The sequence below is a fragment of the Cimex lectularius genome, unplaced genomic scaffold (assembly GCF_000648675.2).
Source record: "Cimex lectularius strain Harlan isolate CLEC.00 unplaced genomic scaffold, Clec_2.1 scaffold3, whole genome shotgun sequence".
Lineage (NCBI taxonomy): Eukaryota > Metazoa > Arthropoda > Insecta > Hemiptera > Cimicidae > Cimex > Cimex lectularius.
Genome location: NW_019392688.1, coordinates 302,785 through 324,248, shown reverse-complemented (window position 1 = coordinate 324,248; position 21,464 = coordinate 302,785). Strand labels below are relative to the sequence as shown.

The 21,464-nt window shown below is 33.8% G+C and overlaps 2 protein-coding genes across 15 annotated transcripts in view; both read right to left on the bottom strand.

The window, feature by feature from the left end:
- Positions 1-21,464, bottom strand: part of LOC106662262 (disintegrin and metalloproteinase domain-containing protein 11) — an 880,166-nt gene that overhangs the window by 733,172 nt on the left and 125,530 nt on the right. The gene's annotated exons all lie outside the window — the stretch shown is intronic.
- On the bottom strand, positions 9,560-19,597 carry LOC106662398 (glutamate receptor ionotropic, delta-2-like). The gene is made up of 9 exons (XM_014386466.2): positions 19,234-19,597; positions 18,561-18,733; positions 18,231-18,503; positions 13,252-13,385; positions 13,021-13,191; positions 11,352-11,563; positions 10,942-11,153; positions 10,623-10,888; positions 9,560-10,558 (listed from the first exon to the last, which is right to left on the bottom strand). The coding sequence occupies exons 1-9, from the start codon at positions 19,367-19,369 to the stop codon at positions 10,327-10,329; spliced, it is 1,809 nt and encodes a 602-aa protein (XP_014241952.1). The 5' UTR covers positions 19,370-19,597; the 3' UTR covers positions 9,560-10,326.

Sequence of the window (21,464 nt, the reverse complement as noted above, 5' to 3'; positions counted from 1 at the left end):
AGAAAGTTTATACTAGATTATTAACTTTAATTATAAAGAGGATTTGTCGGTTGTCTTAGTACAGAATAAATTTAAGTTGGGAAAATGTCTGCTTTTCTATCAGCACTGTTTGATACATGTTTTGGAAAATTTACTGAAACTTTCAAACGTTAGATTTTTATATTTGTGGACTGTAGGCTGTTCCTCTTTGTGAAATATATTTAACTCAAAATTATAGATAGCAATGGTTGAAAAGGTCGATATTGCTGCAATGGGTTACATCTTGCAAATCAATTTGGCACCCTAGTCACGTCAGACAGCCCACATCGATATTTCCAATTACAAAGAAAACTATGAGGAATTTCTTTCTTCCTTGCCCCTAGAGAAAAAACATACTGAATGGCTCGTTAAAGCGCTTTTCGAAAAAAAGTTTAAAGAAAAATTGTTTTTAGTGCGAATAATGGCACGGTAGTAAAGTGCACTAAACATATGTTAATTTCCACAAAGGCTGCAATTTCGTAAGTTCTTCGTTTCATGCAGTTTTCCTATTGTAATTGTTATAAATTGTAAAACTAATGTAGGGCACATGACATTTTTTAAAATGTTTAAATAGAAATTTTTTCATCAAACTTGAAAAGAAGCACTGTTTTAAAATTGTAAAATGTAAATAAGAAAAAAATGTTTATTCAACCGTCATGAAAGTAAAATGATAAAAATGTTTCATAGCGCTCAAAATGAACAGTCAACTTGTAACTAAATATTAAAGGGACAATTTAGGGAACTTTATCTTGGCAAGGGCCATTTTTTGAACCAGGTACGTTGGTGTAAAGCTGAAAAAAGTTCTTCGTCGTTCTCCCGTGAATCTTATCATGTTTATTTATAACCTCTTCAAGACTAGCCGGACGCCTCTCTGTTTAGCATATACGGGGAATGTACGATGAGGTCATTACAATAATGCTATGTATTCATTTTTGATGTGACGGGCATCATTTACTTGATTAATCACAACGTCTGTGTTGTGTATGGGTCCGCGGCGTTGTGTGCGGATCAATCTAAATTGCTAATAAACTAAAATAAACAGCACCTTCTGTCTGAGTTTGCTGTGCTATTAGCATGTAATGTTACTATGGTAATATTGACAGGGCTTCGCAATTTCCAGTATCTTTACCTCAAGCGTATGCGATTGCCTTTGTAACCTCTTATATATTATGAAATGACGACGCTAATCTGGCTTGACGAGCACAAATACACTCACTAATCCTCGCCTCCTCCGATATTTTGGTTTGTTCCTTTTCCTTCAATAATTTTGTAATTAGTTGGTTTTCAAATGGGGACCACTAATTAGTTAAAATTGCCATTACTACGTCAAAATAATTAAACTTATTATAAATAATAAATTCAAAACTTTACCCAAGAGGATAAATGGTATCCTTCCTTCTAAGTTAAAGAAAAATCATTTGATTAGTTTACGCAATCTAAATACAGTGTATCAGAATTTTATAATTTATTTAAAACAATTTTTTAATAGGCTTAAGATGTTTAATTTAAGTAGTTTAAATGGAAAGTACTTGCAATCATCAAATAATTTATATGGTTGTTATTGTGGAAGTATTCCATTGTAGAGATTAACTTATGCTATAACACTACGACCAATCGTGCTAACTCCAGTTCCAAAAGTCGTCGGCACCACTGAAATTGCAATTAAGCTTTATTGAAACATGCTAGTAATGGTATATACCGACCAGTATGACCAAAAGAAAGTTAGAAAACACACAGTCAACATTCTGAATAAATGCAAGGCTCTACTAAGCACTGGCGAGAGATTGCGCAGTAAAAACTGGAGAAAAAACCACAGGATGGCGTACTGGTTATATACCATGATGGACAGATATGGAGCTGGAGCTTATGGTGGCAAAAAACATTGTATTGGGTTGTCCGGAAAATAATGCAGGATTTTGGTATTAAACAAAAAAAAAGAAACTAGTTACTTTAAAGCAATGTTCTTTAATCAAAATAATTTCCNTAATCCTGTAAACGTAAACAGAATATTTTATATAGATTTTTTTTAATGAAAACTTAAAATCCTGCATTATTTTCCGGACAACCCGATACAAGGTGACACAGACAAAAGTACAAAGTCTACAAATCATAGCTATCTCTATAAAAGGAATACACATCTGCCCACTATAGCAATGGAAACCGCCCTCATATTATTACATATTTATTTAAAAAAGGTGGCTTTTAAGAGGGTCAACTCCTGAAATACAAGGAAATAAATCCACATCTAAGGAGAACCACAAACTTCTGGAAATAATTTTATTAAATGAGATAGTTATAACGGTACCTGACAAAATGAGAGAAGACTCAACTTTGACAATCCCCAAGTGGGTATAAATAATAGAGACCTTAAGAAGAAAGGTGGCCCCAAGGTTCAGAAAGGAGCCCTAATTTGGTACATGGATCAAAGATGGAACATGCAGTTGTTATAGGCAAAAAAGGGCCGAACTACACTCCAGCAAAGCCCCTTCGACTAGCCCCAACAATTTGCTGAGATCCCTATATTACAACTCTGAACATATGAGTTAATAAAGAAATATATGAAAGGCACACACGTTTAAATAGTCTCAAACAGCGAGGCAGCCATAACGGACCTAAGTGCTTTCAGCTTCAAACTTGTCTGTAAGGGAGTAAATTGACAAATGAAAAAAATTTACCTTAAATGGGTTCAGGGACATGAAGACGTAGAAGGAAATGACCAGGGTGACCAACTAGTTAAAAAAGGTCAACGCTCTCACCCTTGGATCCAAAACTAATACTGCACTGGAATGTGTGTTTATGTTGAAACTGCAAAAATGGTTGAAGAAAGAAAAACTCAAACACTGGCCAAAAGCACCAGGTAGATGCTAAGAGGTTATAAATTTCTCAAAGAGGAAGGCGAATGAACTCCTCTCTCTTCAGGAAGGTTTTGAGAAAAAATATAGACCTCTATACCGGTCACTGTCCTCTTAACTATCATCTAAAGGATATGGATAAAGACAGAAGCATGCCAACTCTACCAGGAGGAACTAGAGGTGTCAGAGCATATACTTTGTAAATGTAAAGCATTAGCCCGGTTACGTCCCGGTTATGTCACTTCGGCAAAGCAATTCTCACACCAAAAGTGGTGCGCGAAGAAGCACCTATAATTTATAGGATACACCAATAGATCTATTTAGTGTTGGAGGAAGGATTTTTATAATTCTTAATCCCCCCAACCTAATAAAAATCCGACAACAAATTCAAACCGTTTGCCATAAATCGACAACGTGCGTTTTGTAAATATAATTTAGTTGGTATTTAATGTTCAATTTAAATTATATGCATATAATTAATATCAGCTTTCAATAATATAATTTTATTCTAAAAGTCAGGGATAATAATATATGATTGTAATATTAAAAGCAGATATCAATTATATTGAGATTTATCCTGGGTTCCATTAACCAATTGGAGCAAACTTCGAGAGTAATAAATTAGAATTTAAATCATTATATAACATTGTATCGAATTTATTCTTCATTTTTGGAATTGAATTAAAGTTACTTAATTAAATTTAAAGGAAAATCACTCATGAATAATAACCAAGTAATAGAGATTTTATGGTTAATTTATTCTAAAAAGAATGCAATTAAATATGCCACGTAAGAGCTTATTTTAGAAAAAACGTTAGATCATATATAAGAAAGTTTGAAAAAGCAAGAATTGAATATTTAAAAAGCATAAAAGTTGATAGATAGATAATGATCAGTCTCTAACCCAAATTATCCCCAGGATTCAAATTGCAAAGTTGAAGTTTCTTCCAGTCACAACCTTAATCATACATTTTTTGTTTAAAAAACTGTAAAAAAACTTTTGTTAAACATTTTGTTGTAACAAACAAACTTTTGTTAAACATTTTTAATGTAGACCTGAACTTTTTAACACAAACATTTTCAGCGTTTTACTGGTTCTTTACTTCAACGTTATTCTTTCCAATTCACAAAATAATTTCCCGTGCTGTTTTTTTTATGCTTTTGAAATTTGTTTATTAACAAACCAAATAGAACAGACGTGTACGCACCCAAAAATACCATTAAGGAAAGACCAAGCGAATGGTAAAACCAATAAAAGATAAGATGAATCACCAATATAAGATGAATAAAAGAAAGAAGCTGTATGCTGTGCCCCCTAAGTTTTCGTTGCAAACCGAAGTCTTGCTCGGAGACTTCTTTGAACGCCAGGACACTTAACAGTATAATAATACCTAGGCAGTCCCAGACATAAGCATTCAGCGGTAGAACAAGACCTTCTTACATATTTAATTGCTTCTAAGGGCTACTATGAAAACGGCGCTTTGCTATGATAAACCTGCACGACAGATCTGTCATGTAGGCTTATGATCCATTTACTTCCCTCTAGGAGAAGTTTCACACGAAACATTGAACATGATGGTACTTCATATAATTTTTATTATGCAACCTGTATTACATTATTTTTAAAGACCTTGTTACATTTAGAATTTGTGTTTTTGTACTAAAAAAAACATTTCCATTTTTAAAAATTCTGCTTTATTTTTATATTAAATTTTTTCGGCGTTTAGGGAATTTACATCCATCGTCAGAATATACATTTTTAAAATACAGAAGAATAACAAATGATATAACCATTTTACATTTTATTATAAGCGTACCTTATTTTATTTTATAAAAAAAATTAAATTTTTCATTATAAAGTTTCTTTTAAAAGGTATATGACCATTTTCCATATGTAATTTATCTTTCTTAAAATAATTACTAATAATGTTATTTAGATTGTGAATATTTTTATACGATAATTTTTTAATAATTTTAATATAGTACCCATTTATAAACTTATTCCTATATTTTTGTTTAAACTCTAAAGAGAACTTCCTAATCGTAATTATAAAATAATTTTTAATGAATACATAAACTTTTGAACACAAACTCTTTCGGCGTAATTTGTGTGTTATAGTAATAAAACCCTTTTCCAGGTTTTTTTTTAGCTTTCTGCTTTATTTTTACAATAAATTTTTTCGACGTTTCGGGAATTTACATCCATAGTCAGAATATGTATTTTTAAAATACAGAAGTATAACAAAAGATATTACCATTTTACAACTAATGGTCACATAATATTTAAATTTTTCAATAATTATAAAGTTTCTTTTAATAGACATATGACCATTTTGCACCTGTAATTTATCTTTCTTAACATAATTATTAATAATGTTATTTAGATTGTGAACATTTTTATACGAATTTTTTTATAATATTAATAGAGTACCCATTTATAAACTTATTCCTATATTTTTGTTTAAACTGTAAAGATAACTTCCTAATCGTAACGATAAAATAATTTTTAATGAATACATATACTTTTGAACACTTTAGGCGTTTTACTGGTTATTTACTTTACCGGCTTTCCTTCCAATTCACAAAATAATTTCTTTTTAAATAAAGGTTTTTAGTTTTTCAAACAAATAAAAATTGCCGTGGGTTCTGGTGTGAAGAGTCTATCTTTTTCGGAATTAAGCTCAGGGATAGACAGTTTGCTTCGATTAGAAGATAATAAGTCAATTACGCGAAAAAGTTGGTTGTGCATGACAGGAATTGGAAGAGGCGTTTCAAAGACGTACACCCTTCTGTTTACATTAGAGAAGGTGTGAAGTGTAGTTGGCCGTCCCCATCGGAAACTGATTCAATTTCCCCGGCCTGGGCCGGATGTTAACCCCCACACGCAAACCCCCATAATTAATTGGGACCGTTTCTTTCCAGCCGAAACCCAATTTACATGAAAATTGGTTCATTCGCTACCTGGAACGAATTAATCCCTCCCCTCTAAATACACCTTGTCCGATTACCTTTCCTCCTCGTTAGTCCAATGCAAATGCAAAGGCGGATGGATGGCCCAATTCGCCCGAGACACGGATCTCCTTTTTCTTGAGCATGGAACGGGGAACGGCGGCAACAATTTGTAAGATCGTGGCTACCTCAGCGGAGGAATTCTCCTCTCATTCCCCTATTTATCACTCTTTTTTTCCAGACCGCTACACTGACGGGGTTCTCAGCCTTTCTTTTTTTATGGTTCCCTTTATTGGTACTCGATCATCTCGGCCCTTTACGCCTTTTCAACATACCTCAAGAACGCGGTGTCGTGAGGAAATGCTTTCAACTCTTCAAAAGCAGAATGCTCAATCAAATCTCTTTTCATAGGAAACCGAGGGCTACATCCAAAACGAGTATTTACTATTTACCATACTTATACATCAGATGAGTGCTCCTAGCATTAAACCAGGCGTGTTAGAGAAAAAATTTATTGCAAACTTTTCTGGAACAAAGGACATTGAAAAAGTAGTGTTTTTCTGTACTCTGCAAAATGTAATAAACAATTAGATCAGAAGACAATCATTGAATGTTTTATCGTAATTACTGAGGAGGTTTACAAATTATAATTTTAAACCATGAGATTTCTCCATGGCCATGATTAATCCGTATTTTGACGGTTTCTTAATATTTTACCCTTCCTATCCTTGCGGTTTTGGTCAAAAGTGGTTGTCTTCTTCCCCAGATATGCCGAGCAATGTAGGAAGACCAATATGACCCGAAATTCCAAATTAAATATTTTGTTTTTATAATGAACTTCGATTTATACCCCTAAATAATAAGAAAATAGTCAGTTCCTTCTTCGAACCTTGAGGAAAACCTTGAGGAAACGTTCTTATTCCATTTTTTATATGTATTGATGCGATTACATAAAATTTCAATTTATACTTTATTGTATTTATACCGCTGAGGCGCTACACTGAAAATAGATTATTCATATTTGGTTATTTTTTAAATCGGAAACTGTTTCTTAGCGTTCAAGGACCGGAAAACGTTTTTTCTAATTGACCTCATCCCCGATCATCTTTTAATCACGAACCTCCAATAAAACATTAATCAGTCGTATTGCATTATTTTTAGAAATATTATTTACATTATTGTAAACTTGTTAAACGTGAATTATTTGGAGATCGTGAGATGCGGTCTGGTGTGATGTAGGTTTCAGAAAAACATATTCTTTATCGTGCCAACGTTTCGATCTTTATCGAGATCATCTTCAGGGCTCAAAGTGTTTGTCTTCTGTGTAATTGTGCCATTATTGCGTGTCGTGTCAAGTTCAAGATTTTGGGCACTCTCAACACGACACGCAACAATGGCACAATTACTCAGAAGACGAACACTTTGAACCCTGAAGATGATCTTAATAAAGATCGAAACGTGTGCACGATAAAGAAAATGTTTTTCTAAATCCTACGTCACACCAAAACGCATCTCACGATCTCCAAATAATCATTGGCTAACGGTCACTAAACACCACACATGTTTAATTAACATCGAACAAGGACGTCTGGTAGGATGAGATTGTTTATTGGACGATGAATGCAGGGAAGACCAACTTCGTGATGAGGCTCGATTAGTTCGTGATTATAATCTATTATGCTCAATTAGGCGAGAGCGTTTCCATCACTTGCGGTTTACCGGATTCAATCACACTTTCAAATGCCTCAATAAACCGACATATTAGAAAACTTTGCGACTGGCTAAGATTATTGTCATTTAACAAAGTTCTACATGGAAGGTACATCCAAAGAAATATTAGGGAGTACAATCATTATAATTTATTAGACGGCGAATATTTTTCAAAATCCTTTTTGACGTAAATTTTCGGCCGATTGTATATTGACGAATTACGGTGTATACCTAGCCCGAAAAGGGCTTTTGTACTTAAGTATAACCGTAAGTCCTAAATCATCTACGAATTTTAATAGTCCTCTCCTGTTGTGCCGGTTAGATACCGAAATATTTTCAGGGGAGGTATGTTGGCTACAGTCTGATAGTAAAAGTGACGTACTTTACGTTTTTTGCACAATTTATATACACTGAGTTTATCGATGCCAATCTTTTTTAAATTTTTATTCAGTCTGCCATGTGAGTTCTTTCGAAAATTTGTTCTTGTTTTGTGTACAATTTAGTTACAGATCCCCGATGTTTTTCTAGTGATCAGCTCTAAAAATGTCTAAGATATTAAATATTCCTAGCACACAAATATCAACATTGTCAACGATTGTGTCAAGAACAAACCCTTTCGTGAATATTATACACTTCTCAATTTTCCTTGATTTGCGGCTGTTCTTCTTCCTTAGATGGCTCTGCTTTGCAGACTAAATATTTTTTTAATGTTCATTCGTTTGAGCTCATTGTGTTTGAAATAAAAACTTTCGGCCAACAAGGTCTTTACTTTTATAGTTTATGTACAAATTTGAAAACAACGGTTTACATGTTCATAGGCTATGATTTACTTTTATAAATTTTAAAATTTGGAACAGTGGATCCACAAACTCGCTCAAGTATATACCGCATGGCATTCCTACATCTTCTCTTTATAAAATAACAAATAAACTCTTATTCACTTACGTATATTAAATCTCTTTGATGTTAATGAAGAATATACAAGGTGCAAAGAATTAAAATTATATAGATTTGTTATTACTATTTTTATTTATTTTATTTTAAGAACGTGTTAGGTAAACGTTCCAAATCCAATATGCGGAATTTTCGTTGGCATACCTGCTCTCCATATGTAAAATCCGTTTTTCCTTGTCAGTGTCTGTCAGTCACAGTATAAAAAGCAAATGTTCGTAAAAATGCTGAACAGAACACAAGTTGGTTGTCGTTTCTACCTCCTATTTAGAACTCAATGTCCATACTTCAAAAAATTGAAGAATGTCTGTTATTGAATTTTTTATTCTTTAACGAATGACACTTTTCAAAAATGAAGACAGAATTCGTTATAATGACACTCTTAGTCTTTGCTAGGTTGGTGTAAAATTATATTTGACTGATTGCAATCAGCTAGTTTCAGCGCGGATAAACTATCCCGAAAAATATCTTATAAAATACACTACACTGCTTCTCACCAAAGGTCGTTTTATTTTAATTTTGAAAGGAAAACCCCAAAACTCATTATTTTTGTTAGCCGTGTAATCAGTCCAGATTGGTGAGGTTTGCTCTGTTTATTTTCCGACCCGTGGAGAGGAAGGTCTTTCATGTACCCCGTTTTCAAAGGGAATGCGGCCGCTTTTAACCTTCGCCGGTTCAATTATTACCTGGAACACCTCACCGATCTGTCTTGGCGTACTGGGTGAAAAACCATCTAAAATGTGGCGTGTAATTATTACGTTTGAACTTTCATCGTTTGAAAAAAAAAAATAAATACAAATAATCATTATGTCTTCGTTTTCTTTACTTTATCGATTGTGGCAAAAGCGGAAATGGAATTAGGTTAGAATTAGGTTTGGAGAAATAAAACCTTTTTTGTTGAAATTTTAAATATATATAAACATTCAAAATTTACATATATTGCAATATTTCATTTTTAAAAACATTAAATTGCCTTTTTATTTGGCCATTTAGCCATATAGACAAAACAATCTGTCTCTCTCTCTCTCTCTCTCTCTCTCTCTCTCTCTCTCTCTGTGTGTGTGTAAGTGTGCGCGCGCGCGTGCGTGAAAGAGCCAGAGCGAAAGAGGTAGGAAGATAGAAAAAGAGATCTTATAACATTGAGGAATATGATACTTTAATAATTAACTCAATCTTACTTATTTTTAGATTTTATATTAACAATATTATCAGCAAACCATTGCATAATACAGCCCAATACAACGAATGCTGATAATGTTTTTCATTACGTTATTTTAATGAAATATTTCATAAATACTTGCTGATATGGCTTGGGAGTTGTTGACAATCACTTTTAATAATTATTAGCAGTATGTATATGCGACAATAATTTTTTGATGAAATATTCCGAGATGTGTGCAAATCGTTAAACTAATATGGTGCAATTAATTAGTACGTAAATACTAATAAATGAAAACGGAGAATTTCTGTTAAACTAGAATTAATAATAACAATAATTAATTCGGTCGACCTATCAAATATCGACAGAATCAGCCTTATGTGGGTTTTCAGAGAAACCCGACTCTTTCGTAAAATGGTCGACGGTGGTTAACATGACCCCAGGCCATTATTTCTCTTCTTAAAATTCATGCTCCTCTTTATATTTTTATTTAGGCTTCTTTAACCAGGGGTTTTTGACATTAGTAAACAATGCAAAAAAATTGTTAGATCACTGTAGGTTTTGAACAAAACAGATATGTTTATGCTAATATAAAGATATGTAAACGTGAAGATATCGTGATACAACGGAGAGATTTTTCTCTAAGCCAGGTGTGCAACAACGATAAACCAAGAAGACTTTCATCATCTAATATAACATTTTTATTTCTAGAGACTTCTTTTCTTTTTTGTGAACCCAACGTTCAAACCAGTAAGCCGTGAAAGCCAGAATGAAACCAAGGATCAGGATAAAATATGCGAGCGCCATGGGTTCCAGGTCTAAGGACAAAGCGTCTTGTTTCCAATGGCATTCCGGCTTTTCCACGATCCAATAATTTTTCTGTCTGTTCATCAATCCTCTTTCGCGAATTAGTGCAAACCTAAAAAGCATTCTGTTAGAAAAGAAGTTTTATCGATTTTTCTTTTTTATTTGTGTAAGCGTACGCTCTGTTAAACATTTCCTTATACGCTGAGTTGTCACGTGCGATGGCTCCGACGTGAAAAGGTTTGTATTTTTCCACCTCGGATAACGAGCAAATCTCAGCATCGCTCATTTTAAGCATAATCTCAGTGTATAAGGCTTCGTCCTCTGTGAACAATGCGAACTGGCCTTTTTTTATTTTTAACACTCCGTCCGCAACGTTAAAATAAACTTGTTTAGCCTTTTCAAGCTTCTTTCTCGTACGTAACGTCAAAGAATCGTTCAAAGTCTGAAAAAGTATAGTTTAAATTTTATACTTTAAGCAAATAATCGACAACAAACTTGTATTTCGTTGCGGAAATAAGGTGCATCCAGAACTCCAAGATTGACGTCGCTATCAAGAAGTTGTTCTACATTCTGGATCGCGTTCGGAGCTTGTAATAAAAGACCGTTGAGAATGGCAGTGTTGTAATAAGCTGCGACAAAAAACGTGACCAAGAGCAACGAGAGGTAGATGATCCTTGTGGAAAGCATGTACGAATTGTCAGGAAAGCCTGCGTCAAGAAATATCCAAAAATATACAAATCAAATCAAATTCCATAGTTAAATAAAATTTATGGTCCATCTTCACGCGTTATTTTTGTAATATGTTCTTGATTTTTTTTAAATTAAAAGAATAAACATGTACGCATCCAAAAATAACATTAAGATAAGACGAGGCCATTGGTAAAACAAAACGTTTGAATAATCACCTTGCTGGGAAAAAGACGAAAGCACGAGCAGTATGCTGCCCCCTAAGTTTTCGTTGCAAACCGAAGTCTTGTCGTGCCTGGAGACCGCTTTGAACGCCAGGACACCTAAGAGCATAAAAATGCCAAGGCAGCCCCAGACACAAGCATCCAGAGGTAGAACAAGAGCCTTATAAGTGCCAAACAACTTAGGCTGAAGAAATGTAAAACAAGCCCTAAAATTGATACGTAATAAAGAATCACTACCAAATAAAATTTTTACATATTTAATTACATCTTAGGGCATCTATGAAACGGCGCTTCGTTATGTTAAACCTGCACGACAGATCTGTCATGTAGGGTTATAATCCATTTACTCGCCTGGATAAGAAGTTTCACACGAAACATGGAATCATGATGGTACTTGTTATAATTTTTTATTAAGTAACCTGGATTTTTTGAACGCTTATTTTCTTTTTATATTTAGAATTTGTGTGTTTTTTAAATAAAAAAACTTTGGCATTTTTTTTTGTAATTTTTGCGTACAATAGCATCGTGAAATCATAGATTTTTCATTGTATGTGTTTCTGTCTACTTCTTGAAAAAAACATATTTAATGGTAGATTCAATGATAGAGCGTTAATGCTATAAACTACTGTGTATCGTTTGTTGCTTAATTATTCAACTATTAATCCTCTGGGGATAGTGTGTAACCTTTTAATACAATTCTGTAATTTTTTCTTTCCAGTAGATACGTATGAAATTCAGTTTGAGTATTTTCCAAAGATTGTATAAATTTTCTTTGCGCGGAGTTGTAGAGAATTTTCATTGTTTTTTATGATGAAGGAATTTACGCCTCCTATGTTTTCTAAAATTGTTGTTAGTGAATGAGTATTCACTACGTTTTTAAATCGGTAGAGATTTAGTACTTTTGTTTCCATTTTATTTTTATTTAACGTTTCAGTAAAATATTTGAACATATTTGAAATTGATTGTTTGTAGGAATTGGCGTACTCACAGTAGTTTACGCAGTATTTTTTTCCTCGGGTCCCTGTCAGCAATTTGTGTACCAGGCCGCTTTTTCCCAAAAATTTTGTGCCGCCCATCTGTTCGCTTAAGGTACTAACCTTACAAAGAGGCACTCTCAACCCGATAGACAGGAATGACACATCTTCACGAAAAACAAACACTTTAAGCCCAGAAGATGATCTCAATAAAGATCGAAACGTTGGCACGATAAAGAAAATGTTTTTCTAAAACGTACGTCACACCAGGCCGCATCTCACGATCTCCGAATGTTCACTGAGTTTGAAAAAATAATTCTCACTTATACTAATTCCAAAGTTCCAAAGCCATAAATGTTCAGAAACTTAAGAAAAAACAACAACAACAAATTTTTACAAGCCGTTTTACACTACGTGTCAACGAGTCTCAATAGCCAACATCTCTTAACGAATATGAATTTGATAAATTGCTTTCAAGATGACGGTTTATTCTGTTCGAAAAATGAAAGCACGATATTTTTCTAAGCTCAAAAACATATACATGTAAAAAATCTATTTTTTCATGTTTTCATTTTTATTGAAATAATTTACGGCATTACACACATTTTAAAATTTCAGCCTGTTTACATGACGAAGATGATTTGCATTGAGTAGGATGAGAAGTTGAGTAAATCAATCAAAAACCGTACCGTACGATGTGTAATGATGTCACAAAATCGATGACGTTGTATCTTTCCATTACGTATTTTGCTGGAGCCAGGCCGAAATCGCTTTCGCCCCTTTTCACCTGGCCCACCATGCCTGTCCATGTGCCGTTCTTCAGCGGGTCGCCCCATGCATTAGACAAAACGTAGGACATCCTGGGGGAAAATCGGTTAAACGGTCTTTCCACTCTGGTTGAAACAGATTAACTAATTTACCTGAAATTATAGAATTCCGATATGTGCATGAATAAGGACAGCCCGAAGCGCCTCACCATGTCCTTACCAGGTTCGTACGATTTGTCGAGTAAGGGCGGTATCAAATTACTTAGATTGAACTGGATGTCGACCATCTTAACAATATTTTAGCTTTAGTTATATGCTCTTTCTTAAATGCTAAGAGAAACTAATCTAATGTCTAATTGTCGTATACGAAAAACCAAAGGTGTGAATAGTTGAAAAACGTTAATAGCAAGGAAAGGTCAAAAATTGGGTATAGTGCATATCACATTGAGCAAGAATAACAGATTTACTAAAAATGATTATGATGGAAATTTTTGAAAAAATGGTCAATTCAATATTGGAAAATGGTTTTGGAAATTATCCTTACAATCTCCTTTGTAACTGACATGTAGATCTCTTTTCACGGTGATAAGGATTTAAATGCGTGAAATTTGGATAACAGCCAAACTAAAACAGTCGATCAAACCATGGGCCATGGATAGTACCAGCAAAACAGAGAGAATAATGTTGAACCCGACTGCGAATAGGCCACACTAGACTGACGGATGGTCCTCTCTTGGCGAGAAAAAGTCCACGGAGATGCCCATTGTGCGGCGCACAAATAACTGTTAAGCATTTACTAACCGAATGCGAACTATTGGCGCCGCACAGAACAAAGTGTGGCCTTTCCTCGAGTTTGAAAGAGGTTTTACAACACAGCAATGTCAACAGCAAGAACGTAATCGAATATCTGAAGCAAATAAATGCATATGGTCGCCCTTAATGCTCCTCCACACGTGGTTTCGTTTTCCCTTCCTGAAGTGAGTGTATTTATTGGCGAGAATGTGTGAGTGTATGGGTGGGTACTGGTCGGAATATAGAGTACACCACAGACCCACCAAACTAGGATAGATGTCTCTTTGTGTGTTTTGGGTTGAATGAATGTATTTATTGGCGCGAAAGTGAGTGTGTATGTTGTACAGGAATACCGAGTACTCCACAGACCCACCAATTTAGGTTAGGGATGGTTTTAGGTTAGTATTAGACTATAATAACATTTAGAGTGAATGGGTGGAGGCACTGTGTGCGCCAGTGACTCCGCATTTTTTTAATTTGTAAATACAGAATGATTGGTTACTGTTTGAGTGAATGTATTTATTAGTGCGATAGTAGCGTATGCATGGGTGGGTATTTGGTGGAATATCAAGTACCCCATAAACCCACCAACTTCGGTTAATACTTTAAATTAATTGTAATTTTAATTGTACATACTGTATGGATGTATTTATTAGCGTGAACGAGGGCGGGTCTTCAGAGGAATATCAAGTACTCTGAAACCCGCTTATAGGTAAGGCTAGGAATGAATGTTAGTGAATGAGATAGTTTCAGAGCCTTTTCACCACGTGTAGGAGAGCTAAAAAATGTAGAAATAACGTCCCAGAACATAACCAGAAAGATCGCCAAAAAACAGCCAAAAACATTTTGCGATTAGCACAATCCTTTTCAATCAATTTATGTAGCACGTATAGGAGAAAGCTGGGTACAAAAGATTTATTATAATGAAGAGATGATTACAGTGTAATATTTTCTCACAGAACGACTGATTTATTTTGCGATTTGTTAACACCTAAGGGTTAACAGACAACAATAAAAAAATGTGTGAGTAAAAACAATCGATTCTTCAGCATATTAATTTTTTATGCTTAAGGGTACCTGGACTATTGCAATCAGTATTCAATGGTTAAAAAAGTTCCTGTTCGTGCCAAATATCGCGAATTATAATTGTTTATTTTGTTTCCAAATGCCGCTAATCTAGAATTTATCCTAGCTTTGTTCCCACCACACAATCCGTTTTTTTCCGGTCCTAGGCTTGTTCTAGTCCTGTTCATTTCCGTCTCGCTTCCATACAGTCCACTATTAATTAGCCTCCAAGAGTCATCTTTCTTCAGTTTTCCTTCAGTTTCTCTTATTTTAAAGAAGTTTTTTTTTCGTTTTGATAATTATCGCGCTCAAAATAACGCGAGTGCCTCCTCCCGCGTCCTTAAGGCGACACATCATCCAGGGTTCGGATGGAGCCCCGAAGGTAATTAATTGACTAGGATTCGGTTTTACCTTTGGCCAGAGTTATTGCAGGTACTAGCTATTAAACTGCTTTCCTCCCTGGTTGTTTAAAAAATCAGGAAACAGTTAACAAGTTAGTACTTTATTTTATTTTTATTGCGACCGACCAGCGCGTGCACATAAAAATTTGGTCCTCCGGGCCGGATTAAATTTTTTTTTGAAAAACCGATTGTCGTTTATGTAAAGAATTTATCAAACCTAGCGCAAGGGTTAACAATTGTTTATTTACGCCTACACATCTAGTACAAACCTCTTATCTTTCCGTTCAACTCCCAAAACCTTTTTCGTTTATGTTTAAATAAAGTTACCTTTTTTTAACGAACAATATTTTTCGATAGCAATTTTAAACAATAAGTTAGTAAATTTCTTCATATTTTGCACGTTGAAAGTTTCATTAGAGTACGCACGCCATACACTTAAAAAACAAAATATAAATTTACCTTGTTTACTTCCGTAAATTTTAATTCTTGTCTTCTTTTATTCAAATTTCCTTATCACTTACAATCACCAGCTTTACTAATATGCCTCCAAATGCAGAAGTTCAAGAATCAATCAGTTCCTTTTTGAATAATATTAATAATAACAAAGAAAATAAAATTATTATTGCTGAAGGTTTCAACTGTTTATAAAAAAATAATCAAATCGCCTGTAAGAGATAATAACAATTTGTCACTTCTCAGCATCGTCTCTGTGTGGATTATAAAAATCCTAGGAGTTTCACGATCTTTACCCTCTTAACTTTGTTAGCTCGTGTTAGATCGAGAAAAATGATAACGTAGACCTGTTAGAATCGTCTAGTTAACATTGCTAGATCTAACAAGGTTGGGCCATATTCAGTCAAATGGAACAGCGATCTAATCACATTGCTGGCACTTAAGACGTAGGTAACAAACACGGTGGCTATAAATTTAACAGTTGGGTTGCTGTTATGTACTTTTATTTTTAAATACGCATTAATTAAATCATGTTAGTACATTTCTAGTGTTAATTTCGGACCTGTAATTATGCTCTCATTCATAGGGTAGTATGGTGTGAGGATACAGTATGTATGTATATATATATATATATATATATATATATTTATATTTATATATATATCGGTACGAATTGGAGATAGTCCTTCTTTGTTATTACTGTTCGAGTATTTGGATAGCATTTTGATTGAAAGAGTTAATTAATTTAGCTTTTATACTGACTTTTGTCATCTTACAATTTAACACTAAACAAAACCATAACAAACAACAACTCTTCAAGAACTGTCATAGCTTTATGTTTGGTTCTCCATGCGCAGCATTGCGGAAAAATTAACATTTAACACGCTAAGAAAAAAAAAGGGGGAGTTCACAATCTTAATGGAAATTTCTCGACTCGAGTTAACACGCGTTAACATCTAGCAAACGTGAATATCCCTATTATTTTCTTTTTGTATTAAGTATGGTAATTAAATAATATCTGTTTAGACAAAAGGGCAGATAAGACTACCTTATCTTCAAGGAAAAACCTCTTCACATTTGTGCCTTTTTCTCTAAAACATTAATTCAATGTGAATATTATTAAACATGCATGTAAAACAACTATAGTTAAAAAAGGTTTCTAATAATAACAGTTTTAATGTTTTTCTCCAAAAACTATACATTATTTTTAGAATTTTCTAATCGTACCCATTGTATACAATTAATGATTATTACAGAACCTTTATAGAAGTAATGATTGTAAAAATCAAAATTAAATTTTATTAATCAAATCTAAATTAAAATTGGTTTATAACGTTCAAAGAAAATTGGATTTTTCTTCGTTAAAACGTTTTTTTAGGGTGAGGCAAAAAGCTGAAAAATTGTTAACTCGCTCAGGAAAGATTGATGTTTCAATGAATATAGGCTCTCATTGATTATTTAGAGTTTGACAATAAATAACTACTGCTTATTTTGTAATAGAACCCTCACTGGAAGTTTCTAGAGCTCATTTTTTGCTGCGTTTCAACGTTTCGTGCTCCATTTGCTTTGGATCGAACCGGGTAAAATCCATTTTGAAGCTCCTTAAACATGTACCTGGAGCAAATAAGAAGGACCAAAGTGCTTAGCCAGAGCCTGCATCATCTGTGCGCTCGGTATTTTTCCTAACAGGTCGTTTTCTGTTTCTTTTACACGATTGAACTATAAGGCCTGTAAGGTTCCTCTCTGGAAATACATTCGAGGTTAAAATCGAACTGGTTTAATTTTTTTAAATAAAAAATTAGTTTTATTTATTAGATTTCGTGGTCCAACCAAATAACTTTTCGAACAAAATGAAAAATGGCAAGAAGGAGGGAAAATTTGAAAGGTTGGGTTGAGATGGGAAGTTGGTGTCGAGGGGATGGAAGTCACGATAACTCAAGAGGTAGAGCAGCTGCTGGCATTTAGCCGATTGTCGTGGGTTCGAATCCCGTTCGTGACACTGACTTTTTATCTCAACCATACATAAAGATTCATTAATTTAATTAGTTTTATTTTTCATTTTTCTTTTTTACTCAGCCATTTATTATGAAGCTTAAATTTGTATTTGTAGATGATTATCTTCGACAATTTTTTTTCAAAACATTTGAATATCGAGAAAAATTATTATATCGTATGGAAAAACGATTTAATATGACTACGCTTACTACAGATTTGTTGTTGATTTTTAGAAAACGCGAAATTTTATGCAGTTGACGGTTTGTGCTATCTGAAAAATGAATTAACGATACCTTTCATAACAAATATAAGAAAAGAAACGTATTGAACCTACAAAAGCAATTATCGACTAATAATTCGACGTGAAAACATGTGCGAAATGTTCAAAGGAGTGAGCTCACACTGGTCCTCGTTAGCCCCTCTTACCATAAGACTTGCATTAAAAACAAATTGACGGAAATCCGTTCGTTTCGGTTTTTCGTCAAAGCTGTGTCCTTCGTCTGTCCACAGGCCAATCTCCGTGATGATGAAATCGGACGTTTCGTGTATTCTGTACAGGTCATAAAACTTTACGCCGTGGGTGGCGAGTGTGACATCGCTGTCGAGAATGACCCGTGACGATCTTAATGATATCAGGGTCTCGTTTATGTCCCACGTCCATATAAGCCAACGATACGTCATGTTGAACAAACCCAAACTCTGTAATAACGAAAAAAAATTGTACGCTTAAAAAAATAAAATTTGAAATATAAATACGCTTTCAAGGAAATCGTATCCTTCATTGCATGTCAAGTCTAAAAAAACTCCAATTCTCTGTGGCGTAAGGTCCATTGTAATTTTTATCTCTTTATTAGATTGGACGCTTTGTAAAAGCCTCGTGCTGACAAAATTGTACTGGCCGACAAACGCTTTGGTAGTTCTGACCGCATCTAAATCAAACATAAATTTCAAAATTATTCAGAAATCGTGAGATGCGGTCTGGTGTGATGTAGGTTTCAGAAAAACATTTTCTTTATCGTGCCAGAAGTGAATTTATACAATGCAAAATATATTTTTTATATTCAATCAAAATATTTCTACTCACTCAAAGTGTTTGTCTTCTGTGCCTTTCTTACACAGAATACAAACACTTTGAGTGAGTAGAAATTCTTTGATTGAATATAAAAAATATATTTTGCATTGTATAAATTCACTTTTCCACATCCTAAATGTATTTGTTAAATCTAAACAATGTTTGTTAATCCCAGGCCCTGAAGATGATCTCAATAAAGATCGAAACGTTGGAACGATAAAGAAAATGTTTTTCTGAAACCTACATCACACCAGACCGCATCTCACGATTTCTGAATAATTATCGATTAACGGTCACTAATCACCGTAAATTTCAAACATGCACACTTAAAAAACAACACTTCTTTTAAATAATTACCCTTTCCGTTGCAAAAGTAAAAATTCGAACCGGGCATCTCTCGGAAGAAGTGTTTCAATATTTCTGGCGTTAAATCTGGCAACTGGGATTTACATGTTCCACAAATTAAGACGAACGTTAACGCCACAAATTTCATCGTTCCGGTCGGCGATTGGATTCGAGAATGGACACAAAAATGACATCGTTCTTAAAAATTGATCCGACATGTTACCTTCGTCATTCACAAAAGTCATATCGTCCTTTTAATTAAGCAGTCTGTTTTTTAAGTCTATTATTTTATATGACAAAGAGGGTTGTCAGTTTTACAGCGACACACGTCAGTGATTAAAGCCCTTGGGATCTGTTTTATGAATAAAGAATAAAAACATCGTGACCCAATCTATTTTTCTCTTTTACAAACAAACAAACAAAAAATGAAATTTACTGGCAATTCTTTCATACATAATGAAACTTAAAAAATCCTTATTGTAGAATTGTTATAATTGTAACTAGAAAATAAACCCCACTCTTTCAAGTTCAAGTCAGGAACAAGAAAAATATTACATTATACAGAGTATCCTATGTAAGTCATACAAGGTAGAGGGGCCCCGACAAGGCCGATAAATTGTCCAAGGGAATTTCGATTAGGACACTTATTGGCCCTGACCATTTTGCGTCACCCTTAATTGCTGAAAATGTAAAACCATCAGACAATCGATTAAGAATAAGTCCTCGGTTCAATGAGAGCGACAACGGCTACACCTAGGACGTGTCAGCACTGGAATGATAGACGTGATACTACGGCAAATGCCTCAAAGTAGTAGAAACAACCCCGTGCAAATATTGACAGGAAAATGAAAAAACTGTGAAACATCTTCTCATTTCCTGCAAATACTGAGATCCTTCGAGAGTAAACCCAAAGACTTGAAAGATACACACAAGAGGCAATAACACAGCTGTGAATCTGGTGAAAAATTTATGTTTAACGACGACCTCTAGGCAAAAATAGAAATAAGCATAATTGGCCATTATTGGCCTAATATTGACCTTTTAACGTTAATTATGATTATACAAAGTAATTAGAAAAAAAGAAGATAAAAACCTTATTTTAACTTTTCTCATAAAAATATGTACACATAACAACACAAAATTGTGGAAAATAGCATAGTTTAAAGATTTTCAAAGGAAAAAACAAAGAAAATAATTGTTCAGCCAAACTACGTTTTTACAGTTTATTATTAATTACTACTTTCTTTTATTGGAATCAAATTGGGATCAAGTTAATAGTTTAAAGTTCCAAAGAACGTTTTTGCCAATTTTATTCCAACATAAAAAGTCTGTTCAAAAATTAATAATTAATATTAAGTTGAAACCCTTTCTCATGTTTCTCCGAAAAATTGTTTCGTTTTTACTTCAAAAGTCTAAACTACTCTATCTTCAACAATTTCTAACAAATTCCTCTATCAGAACCCAACGTTCACAAAATAAAATCTAGTTTTAGAATCTGTAAAAAACATACAAACATTCTTTTGAAAAGAAAGGTTTACCCCACGAGAAAGCACGCTAAACCCTGTATAAATAGAAAAGCTACTGATTAATAAGATTCATGACATGATCTTATTAATCAGTATTGAATGAAGATTATTCATTTTTGTATTTATGCTACCCGGAAAAAGTACTAATAATGTCTATTTCAAGTCTAAAGAATTGTAAGAAGACGTAGAAGGAACCGTTTGCTTTGCTAGGTTGAATGTAGACAGCCTTCAAAGACTGAAAGAGAAAAGGACAGGGAGACAAGCAGAACAAACAAAGGAACGGTATGTTATCAACTCTCTTAGAAAATCACCGACAAGTTATCGAAGAAGGAATCGTTGACAATTGTGTGAGCGGGGAAAATCATGCCAAGAAGTGTTTGTCAGAAAATTAACAAATAAGAATTAACAAATAATAATTAATTATAAAGTGTGAAGTTTTAACAGCATTTTAAAAACATTAGTAAAACATATAGATGTCTTACATCATATTGATTTAAGTGTTTTCTTTAGATTGTCACTTTTCCGTGGTTGGAAATCTCCAAAAATTCAATAAATAAAAACAAAACATGTACGGATATGCAAAATATATTTTCAAAATCGAGAGTAATCGAATAGTTTTTCCACGTCGTACTTAATGCTATATTCTATAATACAATACAGCTCATGAGGTAATCATAATTATTGCAAGTATATCTGGGCACTCTCAACGAGACGTAA